Raw genomic sequence first — 17,675 nt, 5'->3', positions numbered from 1 at the left:
TTGTACAACAAATTTTGGGGTTTGTTAAGAAAATAAAAAAAATGGGTCTAAAGTAACATTTTTGTGAAAAAAAAAATAAATGTTCATTTTTTTCTTCCACATTCCAAAAACTCCTGTGAAGCACCTGAAGGGTTAATAAATATCTTGAATGTGGTTTTGAGCACCTTGAGGGGTGCAGTTTTTAGAATGGTGTCACTTTTGGGTATTTTCTGTCATAAAGGACCCTCAAAGTCACTTCAAATGTGATGTGGTCCCTGAAAAAATGGTTTTGTAAATTTTGTTTTAAAAATGAGAAAACGCTGGTCAACTTTTAACCCTTATAAATTCCTAACCCAAAAAAATTTTGGTTCCAAAATTGTGCTGATGTAAAGTAGACATGTGGGAAATGTTGTTTATTAACTATTTTGTGTGACATATCTCTCTGATTTAAGGGCATGAAAATTCAATGTTCGAAAATAGCGAAACTTTCAAAGTTTTAGTCAAATTTCTGATTTTTTTCACAAATAAACTCAAGTGATATCGAAGAAATGTTAACACTACCATGAAGTACAATATGTCACGAAAAAAACAGTCTCAGAATCAGGGGGATCCGTTGAAGCATTTCAGAGTGATTACCTCATAAAGGGACAGTGGTCAGAATTGTAAAAATTGGCCTGGTCATTAACGTGCAAACCACCCTCGGGGGTAAAGGGGTTAAAGATAAAGTGGCCAACCCTTTTAATGAAATTGGCTGAATGTTTGGGGTCTTTGTCCAACTGATGTTATCACATGATAATTATCTGCCTGGATTTCTCAGCATTGAGGACACTAAAGGCCCCGTCACACATAACGAGATCGCTAGCGAGATCGCTAATGAGTCACGGTATTGGTGACGCAATAGCGATCTCGCTAGCGATCTCGTTATGTCTGACAGGTAGCAACGATCAGGCCCCTGCTGTGAGATCGCTGATCGTTACAAAGCTTCCTGGACCATTCCTGGGTCGTTGCGCTCCCGCTGGGCAGTGTGCATCGCTGTATTTGACACCTTATCAACGACCTCGTTAGCGATTCAGAACTGAAACACGTAGGCGTGCATGAATTGGACTTTTCTGCGCTCTTCGTCCCCGATTGGTGGTCGCTACTGCGTCCTTGTTTTTTTCAGATCCCACCAGGGTTCTCCGGCTGTGACTCCACTTTGAAGAAACCAGGCATCTTTAGTGAGGTGGGTATTGTTTGGGGTCTCGAATGAGTTTCTATTTTTAATGGAGACATAGTAGGAATCCCATCTGATCGGAGACGCAGTGTTAAACCAAGGCCACCCAATCAGAACGCAGTAGTGTCCACCAATTGGAGATGAGGGGGGCGCGGAAAGGTAATTTTATGCACGCCTTTGTGACACAGTACAGTCCCTATCAAGGTGTGGATCGTTGAAATAGCTGCTGCGTGAAAGCGTCCCAACGACCGCCGAGATCGTTGGTTAGATCGCCGGGGTGGCTGAGATCGTTGGGAAGTTCTGCATGTTTGACATCTCCCAAGCGATCACAAAACCGTGACGCAATAACGATCTCGTTAGTGATCTCATTATGTGTGACGGGGCCTTAAGAAAAGGTCATCTCGTATCTCAGTAATGTAGCAATCTGTCCTCACCGAGTATGGATTTTACCCCAGAATTGAGAATTTTGAAAATGAAAGATCAGTCCAAGATAAGAAAAGAAAGCAGATTTCTGTAATTAGATATATTACAAAAGTTCTTTATTTTTATGTGTACTATTGATTTATGAAAATAGTTAAAATAACGGTTACTCTAACAATTCAAATTTTGAAAGCATCCTTACTTTGCAGCATTTTTTCCATACCTGCCTAAACATTTCCACAGTTTGGTTTATACTCACATTTATGTACACGTTTTTATACTGATATGTTTATATTTCTCATGGTACTATATGTAGATTTGATAACAATTTTCATTGTGAATTTCTGTTACTTTACAGATGTCGAAAACAAGAAGCAGAAAGAAAAGCAGAAGTAATACTTAAGAGACGGATCGTTACAATCCCAAGATACTCATCGTCTTACTCCATCATTTTCTGTGGGATTGTGATTTATTGTTTTCTTTGTCCATACAATACTTTACTGAGCAATGATCAAACTTGTGTGAAATTATTCCTAGAGTACGACGTTCTCAGAAAGACTGTGGGAAAAGTCCTGGGATGTCTTGTGTAGGATGTTATATATCGATGGCTTATCCTTAGGTCATCGATATTAAAGTCATGTACACACTTTATAGTGCTACCTGTAAATTAACCAGGTTAGTGTTGTGCGAGCAAGTACAATAAGTTTCCATTCATATTAATGGAGCGGTTTTGTTACTCTCTGCCAAGGGACACCAGATGCACATGCTGGGAAAATGATCAAAATTATTGGGACCTTATTTTTTACATTTTCAGAATCAGCAGATTGTAATGTTATTGGAGACCCTAGTTAATATATTACTGCGAAGAATTAATATGGGACCATGTGGCGCAAAGGTGCAATGAGTTGTTTTGGGCTATAATCCTACATGTATGGTCTGGGTTCAAAGCGCCTGCAATAAAGCAGCAGTAGTTCGGGTGCCAAAATGTCAGAGGCAAGAGGGGACCCTGAGACATCAATGAGCGCCATTGTACCCAGTGATCACAAGAACACTGGCCCCATATCAGCTCTGCCAAAGGCACCACTGGAGTGAAGATCCTCTGCAACTCGGACTCATATGAATGCCCCAGTTACAGAGGAAGAATGCAAAATATAAAACTACATTGTGTGAACGCTTTCTACTTGACTTTTATAACCCCTGGAGACACATTATACAAGCAAAATATATAGAAAGATAAGAAGGTTATATAGTACTATCAGATATTTGTAGTGTGTTCTATATTCATCACTATCTGCGGTTTAAGTTTTAGTTTCCATTTTTATTAGTTTGGGCTGAGTAAACAATTTGATGACTTTTTTAACATTTTTTTGTCAGGATGTAGCGCAATTTTGTACTTTGTGTTTTTTTTTTAATTTATTCACTACATTCATTCTGCAGTATAAAGAACATGCTAATTTTATTTAGTGGGCCATTACAATTGCAGCATTACCAATATTTTTGGAAAATTTTTAATATTTTATTAACTTTAAATGTTTATTTTTTTGATTGTTGGTGTAATATACTGTAATACTTCAAAATTGTCATGAATTATTATTACCTGTCAGCTTGCATCCTATTGGTAGGACATAAAGGGATTATCCACTACCGGACACTGATTCAATGCCCTCAATGTGCTGAATAAAATAAGAAGAAATCTTACTAACCTCCTGGACTGGCATCAGTCGTCCGCTGCCCCCGGAGATCTCTTGAAATTATTTGTTATGTAATATCCGCCGCTGTTTGTGAGCTGCAGCCTTCGCACTTTTGTCAGATGGAACAGTTTCATCTGATGAAATAATCGTTGATGGGCTGCAGCGGTCACTTGACATAACCAATGTCACATGGTTGAAGCACACCTAGTGGAGGAGTTTTGCTTGTTCGGGAGGTAAGAATGCTTTTATCTCCTTTAATAGATGTACTATAATGGCAGACCAGAGGGGCCAATGTTCGATCTCTGGATACCATCACAGCCATGGGCAACAGGATGCGGATAAGTCAACAGAAGTATCTTAGGGGTTATATAGCACGGCAGGCATTCCCTTGTGTTGCAGCATTACTGCCAGCTCCCATGGTGGATTAGATAAGCGCCTGAACTACTACATAACAGTTTACAAAGAATCGTATATTGTAAGAATGTATGTGACCATTCCATAGATTAACTGCTAATATTGATGGATCAGATATGGATATAACACTTGTATTAGTGAACTATTAGATATAACTGGACAATGATAATGTGAAGGAATCGTCTCAGCCTCGATTAATCGTCATACGCATTTATACACATGTATAAAAAGCTCAATGTGAACAATAAACTTGAAAGCAGAAGCAGAACCAGAGTCTGGTTTCTTGTATATACCTTATTATACATTTAAAGGGGTTCTCAGGAAATACAAAATACCTGAAAATGGTTTTTACACCACTATGATTCTTAAGATCATACTTTTATGATAACCCATCCTCAGAATACTTCATTAGAATCAGGATGGGGCGGGATTCTACTTCTCCATCGCACTGTTTAATGGCCGCTACCAGGTATGTCTTTGAACCGAAAGAAGTACCATTAAACAGTTCATAGAGGCATCAGACAAGACTGCATCATGTCACCATTTCTCCTCAATTTATACACAGAAGCTATTTTCAGGAAGAATGGACTTGCCCCAAAAAAACAAGTGATCAAAATTTCTGGGCGATCATCAACAATCTTAAATACACAGACAATACAACATTGATAGATGGAATGAAGGACTTATTATTGAGGGTCAAAATGGAAAGCTCGAACAAGGGACTGCTAATCAATACAAAGAAGACAAAGATATTGACTACTGCGAGGTATGACCAGCACACATGTAAGATGGACGGCGACGAACTGGAAGTTACAAAGGACTTCAACTTACTCGGATCAATGATCACTCAAGATGCAGCAACGACACCGGAAGGCAATAGGAGAATAACTATGGGCAAAACAACAATGAGGACACTGGACAAGATCTTCAAATCGAGGAACATTTCACTGGCTACAAAGACACGGCTCGTGCATAGTTTGGTCTTTTCTGCAGTGACATAAGGATGCGAAACCTGGACAATAAGGAAACAAGACAGAAGAAAAATCAACGCCTTCGAAATCTGGTGCTGGAGAAGGATGTTATCAATACCATGGATGGCAAGAAGAACAAAAATACATTTTGTAAGAAATCAAGCCAGAAATGTCGAGCAAGGATCACCAAGCTACGACTTGCCTACTTTAAACTCATCATACGTAGAGCGCGATCACTGGAGAAGGACATCATGGTAGGAAGAATAGAAGACACAAGGCGAAGAAGAAGACCAGCAACTTGATGGCTTGATACTATGAAGATAACGGAGAAGACCCTGGTGGACCTATCTAGGCTGCACAAGATGGATCTTCCTACAGATCGTTCATCCATCAAGTCGCCATGGCTCAAGATCGAGATGAAGGCTGCTAAATAATAATAAATGCAGGTACTACTGAAATAATAGTAGCTAATCTGCAGGACTTGGCAGCGGCCACTAAACAGTGTGACAGAGTGGTGGTGATAATCATGATGAACTCTATGTCTATAGAAAAAGTACATTAGTTTTTTACTTAGATGGAAGCAAGACTTAAAAAAGTGAATGGAAACTAAGGCAGGTGATGTCAGGTTGGCTACTTTCAATGGCCATAATGCATGTGACAGACATACTACCGGGACTGTCTGTGTTTTGCTGGGTCAAATGTAGATCAAACATAAAACTCTATAGTCATCTGGATAAAAACTCATGTCTCACAGATTCGGATCTCAGAACTGAGACACACAAATACTGTTATCTAAAGAACTGGGCCTCAGTGTGCACACTCTCATAGGATAGAGAGGTGGCCGTAAAGGTGGACATTATTCCCGCCTTCCTATGGGAGCTTATTTTTCCACCACAACTCAGTGGTTACACAATAAATTATGTCTTTAGGCTTGGCAGCTACACGTCATGGATAGATTCACAGAGCTTGACAGTTACAGTTAGGCTGTGTGCCCACTATGCGTTTTTTAAGTGTTTTCGCAGTGTAATTTCCGCCGCGGAAACACTGCTGCAATGGTTCCCAATGATAATCCGCATGTGCTGTGCACATGCTGCGGAGATTTCCGCTGCGGATTATTATTGCGGAAAAATCTGCATCAGGTCCATTAATTTTGCGGAATCGCGGCGTTTTAGCTGCCATTGACATACATTGAATCGCATAACATCCGCATGACTACACGTACACATGCGGATATTAAGCGATTCAATGTGCGGATGGTACCCGGGTCTGGAGAAGAGGAGACTCTCGTCCAGACCCGGGTACCATAGTACCTGTACTTAAAGAAAAATTAAAATAAAAAATAAACACATACTTACCTTTTCTTACTGTGTCAGGCAACAATAGAGCTCAATGTCACAAGCCACACTTTCAGTCCCAGACAGGTAAATTTTAGATGCATTTTTAGGCTTAGTATCTGTAAACACCTGTCCTCTTCTGAGGCAGAAGACTGTCAGGTCCAGCTCTTGACTGATACTGGCAATGGACAGACACAAAATTATCTACATGGGGGGACTAATAAGATTCTTTGACAGCCAAAGCTTTCAGATCACTAGTCCTTTTTGGCTAATGTAACTGCCAATTTAGATAGAAAGAGCAATTTCCTTAAGAAGTTCAAAGGGATGTTCACATAGCCTTCTTATAACAAGTGGTAAATCACATTTTGGAAAAAAACTGAAGGAGATTTTTAATGACTATCTGGACCTGCTTCATCAAAGGTTCCTTATAGCGACTACCTATCCAGAATGGCTTAAAGGATGGAGAACCGGGGTTCTGTCCTTTCTGAAATCTATCCTACAGCTATTGGACTATGTGTAGTGCAGTTTGGTAACAGGCCTTCTAAAACCAGACAGATCTCATTATAGTCCCTGTGGCCCCACTGCTGTCCGACAGGCAGAACATCCGGAACTGCCATTGTTTTTGTACTTCCGTTCCTATAATGGAGCAGAAATACAGAAATAACGCAGGTGTGAACAGAACATAAGCTGAGTGCATCATTATTATGTGTAATGAAAGTATTATATTTTATATTGAATATCTTTCTCTGCTGGTTATCAGCAGCTGCCTCCTCCTCTAGATATTGTCACAGAGGTGTAACATTTACTGTACATCACTAATAAACTCTAAAGAGATGGCCGGGTCCGATCCCTTCTGCACCTGTCTGGTTTATATTTGTACTAGATGGTGGCCCGATTGTAACGCATCGGGTATTCTAGAATATGTATGTGTAGCACCCTGAGGATTCGGCTGCTACAGGGGTATTGCACCTCAACCCAGAGGTGTGATATTCCACTCCCGGGTAAGGATGGAGTGTGGACCTGAGCTCGGTAGGCTGCATGCACTACACACATCCCATTTCCGAGGAGCAGACCGACGGTACTCCCACTTAGAAATGTGCAGGTACGACCGAGTCTGTTCCTGGCTGGAGTGGGAGGGGGGTGGAACATCCCAAGTAGTGTAGGGGCAGATAGGGGGAGCAGCCTGGGTAAAGATAGGAGCTCATTGGGTGCTGGTCGCCTGAGCTCACACATAGAGGGTGTATATAAGGTGGGCACCATCAGAGAACAGGGTCAGTCAGTCTGCCAGCCTTTTGCAGAGAGAAGTCAGAGGAGGAAGAGGAGCAGAGAAGCCCCAGAGAGAGAGAGAGAGTGGAGCAGAGAAGGAAAGACCCAGAGGAGACAAAGAGAGGACTCTGAGAACCCAAATTCAATCCCCGGGTGAAGAGTCGGCAATAGGGTACCGGATCCCAAACTGGTGGGGGCAAAAGCACACCCTAGCCAGAGACCGGAGGCCGTGGGCAGCGTCTGCCACGGCCACTCACCACATCCACCCCGAAGGCATACCACGTGGAGGGTCAGGGAACCCAAGGCCAAGGGTCTCCCAACAGAAGGCCCGAGGGAGCTGGACCTAGGTGGATCACTAGTGGGGACGGCCAGAGGAAAGGACAGAAGGAGAGCTCAGGGTCACGCTCCGGACTTGTTTGGGGGTTTGCTGAATCCAGGACCTGGTGGACGCAGCACGGCTCGGGTGGTCACTTGAAGCTGGAGTGACCGGAACATCAGCAGTGAGTAAATACCTTAAACTGCACAACCCGACTCTGTCTTCACTTAACATCTATGCTGCACCACCACAACCCCCATCCTCTGCACCTGACCCCCTGAGGCTATACCCCACCCGTTGGGGGTTATACTACCAAAAGCTGCACCAACACCATCAGCCTCAGCGGACCCTGCTGCAGCGGCGGCCATAGTGACCGCAATACAACGGGTGGCGTAGTCGACATAAAGAACTTTATAACATCTGTAGGACTGCCACATACTCTGAGCTTGACACCCTGGGCACGGACCGGGTCACAGCCACTCGGAAGACTACAACTCCCATCTGATCCGGCTCCGGGTATTCCCCTAAAGAATATGGCCCAGGGGGCGCGTCAACTTTGGCGTAGTCGGCAGGATTACGTGCCCGCAACACTCGGGTACTGCGTGCCTGAAGAAAAGAACAAGTTTACCTCAAAAAGAAGTCTCCTGCCGGTTCCGGAGGGTCCCCGCCATCGGACTCCATCACAGGTCGATTCCCGCCGGTTGTCCGCCATTAACAGCTTTATCCCGCCATTTGCAGAGTTTCCCGCCACTGGGAGACGATTCCCGCCATTTCCAAAGGTTTCCCGCCTTGTCAGAGCGGACGCCATTATGGGCGTGCCAGAGGGTGGTAAGAGGCCGCCTCCCATCGTGGGCCAGGACCGAAAATGGCGCCAAAAGTGGAAACCGCCCCCACCAACAGAGACTGTGATGCTAGAGGTGTCTGTCAGCGTGAAAGAACTGCCCCTGGAGCTGACAATCACCAAGTGGCCCCGGGACCGCCCTCGAAGTGGGAGGACTGAGAAGAAGAGAGCAAAGATGGGTGTCGCCTGGAGCAGTCTGGAGCGAGCGCACCCGGAGGCAAGAAGCCTGGAGAAGAGTATCGGAGGAGCTTACCCGGAGATGGCGAGAAAGCAGAGCAGCACCGGCCCGTTGGCCAGGAGCCTGCTAGAAACAGAGGAGGGAGAGCAGAGCAGCACCGGCCCGCTGGCCAGGAGCCTGCTGGAGACAACAGAAGGAGAGCAGAGCAGCACCGACCCGTTGGTCAGGAGCCTGCTGGGAACAACGACCCCACTAGGCCTAGTGGAGGTCCTAGCACAGCTCCCCCGAGACCGGGAGTGTGCACAGACCGCTCTGGAGGGCCTCGCAAGGAGGATGGCCCGGGTGCAGCGAGAGACGTTGGCAGAGTGGAGCCGTGAGATGGCCCAGCAGACCGAGACCTGTCAGCGGAGCACGCCACCCAAGACGAGGAGACAGACCGCCTCTGAGGATGGCGCGGGAGGACTGAAGGCCGGAGACGGCGCCGAGAAGGGAGCCGAACGAGTGGAGGCAGGTAAAGGGGACGTCTATACCCCAAACCGGGAAACCGCGTACCTGCCCCAGCTCCCCGTCGCAGAGCCCGAAGTCTATCCTGCCGTGCCCGTCGCTGCAACGTCACCGCCGCAGACTAGGCCTCAAACGGGAGCCGCGACCCCTGTGACGTCACACGCCTCGACCCCGAGCGTGACCAAGCAGGAAGTACCACCAGCCTGGTCGCAAGGCCTAGTACCCCCGGGCGCCGCAATACCAACAGCGCCCCCTACCTCCGCGGAGCCCCCGGCCTGGTCGCAGGGCCAAGTAGCCCAGGGCGCCGCCGTCCTTACGGTGCCCTTCACCTTCCAGATACCCCAGGCCTGGCCGCAAGGCCCAGGCAACCCGGGCGCCACCACCACCGCGCCCATAAAACCAAGAGTGCCGCATCTGGGAGAAGATCTGTTCTGAAGCTAAAGGAAACCATAAAGAAAGAGCAGGAGGACGTCGTCGTTAAGTACAGCGAAGCAGAAGCTGTATATAGTTGCCCGTCGGGGCTCCGTGAACTGTAACTGTTGCTAATATAGTCCCCGTTGGGACCAGCAAGTGTGAACTGTTTACCCGTTTAACCCTTAAATCCCACTGACCGAGGACTGAGAGCGGTCATTCCTCCCTAATACCTGGCCGAGGACTGAGAGCGGCCACTACCCCTTTTGTATATAGTTGCGCTTCCTAAAGCGCCCCCTACCGGTTTTATAGGAAAACCATTTTTCAAGAAAAGACTGTCGCACTGTACCCGGTCACACGTTGCACAGTGACCGGAGGAGGAGCCAGAGGCGACGAGAATGTTTTATATGAAAAGTTTTATGATGCTGCTAATGTATGTTATTTTATATGTTTTTACTATGTTGTTGATATGAAAAAAAAAAATTTGTATGTTTTGGTGTTGTTTATGTCTTACAGCCCGAGGACGTGCTGTGATTTACCAGGGGGGAATGTAGCACCCTGAGGATTCGGCTGCTACAGGGGTATTGCACCTCAACCCAGAGGTGTGATATTCCACTCCCGGGTAAGGATGGAGTGTGGACCTGAGCTCGGTAGGCTGCATGCACTACACACATCCCATTTCCGAGGAGCAGACCGACGGTACTCCCACTTAGAAATGTGCAGGTACGACCGAGTCTGTTCCTGGCTGGAGTGGGAGGGGGGTGGAACATCCCAAGTAGTGTAGGGGCAGATAGGGGGAGCAGCCTGGGTAAAGATAGGAGCTCATTGGGTGCTGGTCGCCTGAGCTCACACATAGAGGGTGTATATAAGGTGGGCACCATCAGAGAACAGGGTCAGTCAGTCTGCCAGCCTTTTGCAGAGAGAAGTCAGAGGAGGAAGAGGAGCAGAGAAGCCCCAGAGAGAGAGAGAGAGTGGAGCAGAGAAGGAAAGACCCAGAGGAGACAAAGAGAGGACTCTGAGAACCCAAATTCAATCCCCGGGTGAAGAGTCGGCAATAGGGTACCGGATCCCAAACTGGTGGGGGCAAAAGCACACCCTAGCCAGAGACCGGAGGCCGTGGGCAGCGTCTGCCACGGCCACTCACCACATCCACCCCGAAGGCATACCACGTGGAGGGTCAGGGAACCCAAGGCCAAGGGTCTCCCAACAGAAGGCCCGAGGGAGCTGGACCTAGGTGGATCACTAGTGGGGACGGCCAGAGGAAAGGACAGAAGGAGAGCTCAGGGTCACGCTCCGGACTTGTTTGGGGGTTTGCTGAATCCAGGACCTGGTGGACGCAGCACGGCTCGGGTGGTCACTTGAAGCTGGAGTGACCGGAACATCAGCAGTGAGTAAATACCTTAAACTGCACAACCCGACTCTGTCTTCACTTAACATCTATGCTGCACCACCACAACCCCCATCCTCTGCACCTGACCCCCTGAGGCTATACCCCACCCGTTGGGGGTTATACTACCAAAAGCTGCACCAACACCATCAGCCTCAGCGGACCCTGCTGCAGCGGCGGCCATAGTGACCGCAATACAACGGGTGGCGTAGTCGACATAAAGAACTTTATAACATCTGTAGGACTGCCACATACTCTGAGCTTGACACCCTGGGCACGGACCGGGTCACAGCCACTCGGAAGACTACAACTCCCATCTGATCCGGCTCCGGGTATTCCCCTAAAGAATATGGCCCAGGGGGCGCGTCATATGCGTCCGACCGGGCGAAACCTCTGTGGCACCCCAGGGGTCTGGTTTTCCACAGTAATGTAATGTTATGTCTGAGAGCAGGTGGGAGGTCCTTTGGTCAGGGATCCTGTGCATGCCACACCTCCTGCCCAGTCTTGGGAGGGGAAGAACTTCCCCTGTATAAACCCGGGGCTGAGGCAGGGTGAGTCAGACAAGGAGAGTGGAGACAAGAAGCAGCATAGGAAACAGCAGAGTTCCAAGGAGTCAGGGGCTGGCAGCTGCAGCGCTCGCCCTGACTAAGAAGATTCTTTACCGGACCCGGAGTCCGAGGCTGTGGGGACTAACTTCTACCCAGCAGCAGAATCCGTCAGGCAGGGGATTTCAGGTCCTCTGGCCCAGAAGCCCGAAGGCACGGTCACACGCGTGGGACCAGCACCGCCATCGTGGAGCGGAAGCCATTAGAAGGCCCCGAGTCACCGGCCATACGGGTGAGCACCACACGGTACACTCAGGGACGTGGGCTACTTACATCAGCTTCTAGCAAGGTAGCCAGAAGAGTACAGTCAGTTTGTGAGGCCTATAACTACGCCTGGCCAGGGGAGATCCCATCTGCTCAAAGACTGACCAGGCCCCGTTTGCTAGCAAGTACTCCGGGAGGGTCTATCGTTGTTACCAGTAAAGACCCTGAACTACACCGTACCGTCTCTGAGTGGTTCCTGCTACCCCCATCATCCACGTCGGCTGCCCTGAGGCCATACCCCTCCCGTTGGGGGTTATACTATCACGCTGCACAATCCTACCACCGGCCTCAGCGGTCTGCCCTGCAGCAGCAGCTCCCTGGCTGCACTCAACGGGTGGCGTAGTCATCAACTATTTACTACTAATAGACTGCCGTCTAGTTTGACTCCCTGGGCACGGACCGGGTCACCGCCACGAGACTACAACCCTCTACTGATCCGGCTCCGGGTAGGCTCCCGCATGCGCAACGCAGCGCGACACAGGCCCAGGGGCGCGTCAACTTTGGCGTAGTCGGCAGGATTTCGTGCCCGCAACCACCGGGTACTGCGTGCCTGAAAAGCAAAGACTGTTCAAACTTACCAGTGGTGAAGATTCCCGCTATCCGTGGAGGTTTCCCGCCATCCGGCGCCATCTTCTACCTTCTTCCCGCCATCTGTGAAGTTTCCCGCCATCCGGCGCCATCTTCGGCCTTCTTCCCGCCATCCGTGGAGTTTTCCCGCCGTTGGACGCCATCTTGGGGACGCCGCGCGGGAAGAAGAGGGGCGTGGACTCCGAAAGCGCGCGAGAACTGAAGCCCCGCCTCACGTCCGGACGTTGCGTAAGGTCCTGGAAGGAGCCCAGCAGACGCCGACGTCACAGGAGCGCGACGGAAGGTCCTCAACCCTGACGATCCACTGCGGAGCCGCGGCCTACGGAAGAGGATCATCGCAAGGTAGGCCACGGTCCACTAGGGGGGAGGAAGATGTCGGACACGGAGGAGAGCTTCACTGCCCCAACCCCCGCCAGCGCTACCGCTGCTGCAGTTATGCCCTTCACCATGCCCTATATCCCGGGAGCAGCTTGGCTACCCCAGTATTCAGGGGAGTCACATACCCTGCATGACTTTAGAGAAAAGCTGGATAGCCTCTTCCAGGTGTACCCCCTCACAGAAGAGCAAAAAGTGAGCATCCTGGTGGCCCAACTAACCGGGGCAGCCAAAAGGGAAGTAAAATCCTGGCCACCTGGGAGGAAGACTGTCGCAGGGATACTAACCCGGCTGAAGGACACCTTTGATACCCGCACCTCAGCCGAGATTAAGCTTAGATTCTACGGGTGCAAGCAGCGAGCGCATGAGAGTATAAGGGACTATGCACTAAACCTACAAGAGGCCCTGAGGGCCATAAAGCAGACCGACCCTGATGGGGTGGGAAACGAGGACAGGCTGTTGACTGAACAATTTATAGAGGGTTTATATTGCAATGCCCACCGAACCCAGTTGCGGGCAATGGCCTTACAGGATCCCCATCTGGACTTTGCACAGTTCAAGGACAGAGCCATCCGGGTGCTCCGAGAACCGGCACCAGGTGGCGTTGTGACCCACAGACGCCCCACTACCACTTACTACCAGGAGGCGGCGCCCTTGTCAGCAGGGCCTGTGGGAGCTGATGCGCAGGCTTTGGACAATGACCCGGCTCCAGACCTACACCATCAGGTCCAAGAGCTAGCTAAGAGCGTTGCTGCGCTAACCCGAACTGTGCAGTCTTTACAGGTTTCCACCCCAGGGAAGATCCAGCTGGCATCCGGACCGGAGGACATCCCGTGGCGTCGACCAAGGAGGACCCCACCGGCCAGAGGAAGACCCAGTGACCGATACAGCGAGGACGGACGACCCATCTGCCGCCGATGCAATCAACCCGGACATATGGAAAGGTACTGTTCTTTAAACGGGCACAACCTGGGGTAGAGGGCCAACCCCCAGGAAAAAGATCACCAGGCCCATCGAACTGGCGCGACAGATATGTGGGAGGACGTCCAGTCTTGCCTGTGGTACTGGATGGCATTCCCATGAGTGCCCTACTGGATACCGGGTCACAGGTCACCACCATCCCGTACGTGCTCTTCAAGCAGTACTGGAATGACTCGGATATTACCCACTACCCTGACGACGACTTGAGTATCATCGCCAGCAATGGCCAGCCCGTGCCACAGATCGGATTTAAGGAGGTGGCCCTCAAAATCGGTAGAGTCGAACTGGCCGCACAGGGACTGATCATTGTAGATATTGATAAACATGAGAGTCACCCAAAAATAACTCTAGGAACTAACGTAATTGAAAATTGTCTTGCAGAGGTGATTTTCCTTTTACAGCAGGTTGCCAAGAACGCCAGCTCCGGCGAGCAGCGGGTGCTCCAGAAAGAGATCCGGGCACTGATGCAACGGCAACAAGTGGAACTCTCCGGCGGTGAGATTGGTAGCGTAAGAATGTGTGACCCTTTTCCTATTGCCATGCCCCCAAAAAGTGAAATGATGATTTGGTGCCGGGCAGCTATTGGTCTGAGAGGAAGAGATTACCAGGCAATGGTAGAACCAGTTTACTCAGACAGTAGGCCCACCATTTTGACAGCACGGGGGGTGGTCAATGTACGCCATGGGAGGGTGCCCATTCGCATAATAAATATCGGGGAGAGGGAAGTGTACCTGCCCCGGTATGCCACGCTAGCCAAATTATATACCACTAATCAAAATTCTATACAATCTGTGGAACCCTTGCCTCCATCTCACCCGGAGGAAGGTAACGGCTCTAAGAAAGACATGGAGGACTGGTGTCAGCAACTACATTTGGGTACTGATTCCACTCCCTCACATCAGAAACAAGGAGTCTATCGGGTGGTTCAAGAGTATGAGAGAGTGTTTAGTAAACACCCGTTAGACTTCGGGCGAGTCAAGGGGGTAGAACACCGCATCCCCACGGGAGATCATCCTCCCATAAAAGAGAGGTATCGACCCGTACCCCCTGCACATTACCAACACGCCAAGGGGATGCTTAGAGACATGAAGGAGGCTGGGGTAATCCGGGATAGCTGTAGCCCCTGGGCAGCCCCACTAGTTTTAGTCAAAAAGAAAGACAACACCATGAGGATGTGTGTAGATTACCGGAAAATCAACCGTATCACACACAAGGATGCGTACCCCTTACCAAGGATAGAGGAGTCATTGGCTGCTTTAAGATCTGCTAACTTCTTCTCTACCTTGGATCTCACTAGCGGGTACTGGCAGGTTCCTGTAGCAGAGGCGGACCGGGAGAAGACCGCATTCACCACCCCGATGGGACTTAGTGAGTTCACCTGCATGCCGTTCGGACTCTGCAACGCCCCAGGAACCTTCCAACGATTAATGGAGTGCTGTCTGGGCCACAGAAACTTCGAGACGGTCCTGTTGTACCTGGACGATGTCATCGTATACTCCAAAACTTATGAGGACCACCTGAAACACCTGGCGGAGGTGTTCGAAGCTCTGGCGAGTTACGGCCTAAAGGTGAAACCCTCCAAGTGTCACCTCCTGAAACCAAAGGTGCAATACCTGGGACACGTGGTGAGCGCTGACGGAGTGGCTCCCGACCCCGATAAGATCACCGCAATTAAGGGATGGCCAAGCCCCTCCAGCGTAAAAGAAGTGCGGCAGTTCCTAGGGTTGGTAGGCTACTACCGAAGGTTTATTCCCGGTTTCACCAAAAAGGCAGCGCCTATGCAGGACCTCCTGATAGGCCAGTCCCGGAAGGCCAAGAACCAGAAGCCGCCCTTCAAATGGGAAGAGCTAGAAGAAGAGTCCTTCCGCCAGCTGAAGATGGCCCTCACGGGGGATGAAATCTTGGCGTACCCAGACTATAGCCAGCCCTTCATCCTCTACACCGACGCCAGTAACATCGGGCTAGGAGCCGTACTATCCCAGATTCAGCAGGGGAGAGAACGAGTGATCTCCTATGCCAGCCGAAAACTGCGACCCACCGAAAGGAACCCCGAGAATTACAGCTCATTTAAGCTAGAGTTCCTGGCCGTGGTATGGGCAGTCACCGAGCGCTTTAGGCATTACCTCGCTTCTTCCCGGTTCACCGTATATACGGATAACAACCCGTTGATACACCTGGACACGGCAAGACTCGGTGCCCTGGAGCAGAGGTGGATGGCCCGTCTGTCCAACTACGAGTTCACAATCAAATACCGGGCAGGACGCTCCAATACTAACGCGGATGCCCTGTCCAGGATGCCCAACCTGCCGGACGAAGGAGAAGATCCGGAGGGACTGGAAGAAGTTGAACTCCCTGCGTTCCACCGTCATGGGACTATCCAGTATTCCCACCGGGTAAGGGGTAAACAGGCTGCTACGTTGAACCCCTTACCCCACTACAACTGGGCGGAAACGCAAGACAGCGACCCTGCCGTCCGACTGGTGAAGGAGATGCTGACTCGGCCGGAGGCTCGACTTGAACCAGACGCTCCGGAGGAAGCCAAACAACTATGGGCGGAGAAGAGTCGACTATTCCTTTACAAGGGGAAGTTGTGCCGCAGAATGGTCAACTCCCGGACGCATGAACTACTCTGGCAAGTAGTGGTGCCACAAAGAGACGCAGCCATGGTGATGGAGGCATACCACGACGGAGCTGGACACTTCGGGTGGAAAAAGCTGGAGTTCCTGCTGCGCGAGCGGTTCCACTGGGTAGGCATGAGGGGAACCATCGAGAAGTGGTGCAGAGACTGTGGCCCGTGCAATCTGAGAAGGAAGGACCGGGCCAGCCAGAAGACTCCCCTGCAGTCCATCGTCACCCGGCAACCGTTGGAACTGGTAGCCTTGGATCATGTAAAACTGACCCCAAGCAGAAGTGGCTACGTCTACGCGTTAACCATCGTGGATCATTACTCCCGGTTCTTGGTTGTCGTCCCCGTCAAGGACTTAACGGCTCAAACAGCAGCTAGAGCCTTCCAGCAGCACTTCTGCCGTCCACACGGGTACCCGGACCAAGTGCTGACGGACCAGGGACCTGCCTTTGAAGCGGAGGTCTTCCAGGAATTCTGCAATCTGTATGGCTGCCGGAAGATAAGGACGACACCCTACCATCCGCAAACTAATGGACTTTGTGAAAAAATGAACCAGGTGGTAATGGATCTGCTAAAAACATTGCCCCTGGAAGAACGCAGTCTGTGGCCTGAGAAGTTGCCCGATCTGGTGGACCTATACAACCACATCCCGGTAGGTTCCACCAACTGTACCCCGGCTTACCTAATGAGGGCGAGACCTGGTAAGTTACCTGTTGACCTGGAAATGGGAGTCCTGACACCTGAGGACACTTCACCAGAAACAGACTGGGACACAGAGAGGCAGCAGCAGTACCGGAGAGTACAAGAGAGCGTGGAGCGAAGTCTCTGTCAGGCTAGGGAAAGACAAGAGAAGACTTACAACCAGTATGCTCCCGCTGTTCCCCTGGTACCCGGAGTGCAGGTCTTGAAGAGGAAAAGACGGCTCCACAAGTTGGATGACCAGTGGGAGGAGGACCCGTACACCGTACTGCCCTCAAGCCACGAGAACCCGAAGGTCTGTACCATCAGTAAAGACGGAGGGGAAACCACAGCCATTGTATCCCGGGACCACCTGAAGAAGTGTCCCGAACAACTGAGGAACCCTGAAGAGGAACAAGAAGACCATCGACCCGTGGAAGAAAGGGAAGATATGGTTAGTACCGTGCTCGGGGACTTCCCTCAGTCTTGGACTCAAGTCAATGGTGCAGTTGTGGTACCCGTACTCACCTTCCTCCAACCATCATCCCAAGAACCTACGGAGCAACGGGTAGAGCTGGAAGAACAGCCGGTCCAGGAGGCAGAAGACTCCACACAAGCAGAACAGGAGAATCA

The 17,675-nt window shown here is 49.9% G+C and overlaps 1 protein-coding gene across 1 annotated transcript in view; it reads left to right on the top strand.

Annotated features, from left to right (window-relative positions):
* Positions 1-3,975, top strand: part of LOC141162484 (uncharacterized) — an 86,599-nt gene extending 82,624 nt beyond the window's left edge. The window contains exon 15 of the mRNA XM_073648651.1: positions 1,971-3,975. Within this exon, the coding sequence (XP_073504752.1) occupies positions 1,971-2,008 (38 nt within the window). The 3' untranslated portion in view covers positions 2,009-3,975. The remainder of the gene's footprint in view (positions 1-1,970) is intronic.
* The last annotated feature ends 13,700 nt before the right edge of the window (positions 3,976-17,675 follow it).

The sequence above is a fragment of the Phyllobates terribilis genome, unplaced genomic scaffold, assembly GCF_046119375.1.
Source record: "Phyllobates terribilis strain yellow unplaced genomic scaffold, ASM4611937v1 Scaffold_9__5_contigs__length_417890890, whole genome shotgun sequence".
Taxonomy (NCBI): Eukaryota; Metazoa; Chordata; class Amphibia; order Anura; family Dendrobatidae; genus Phyllobates; species Phyllobates terribilis.
Note: the sequence above shows the minus strand (reverse complement) of the source record. Positions and strands in the feature narration are given on the sequence as shown.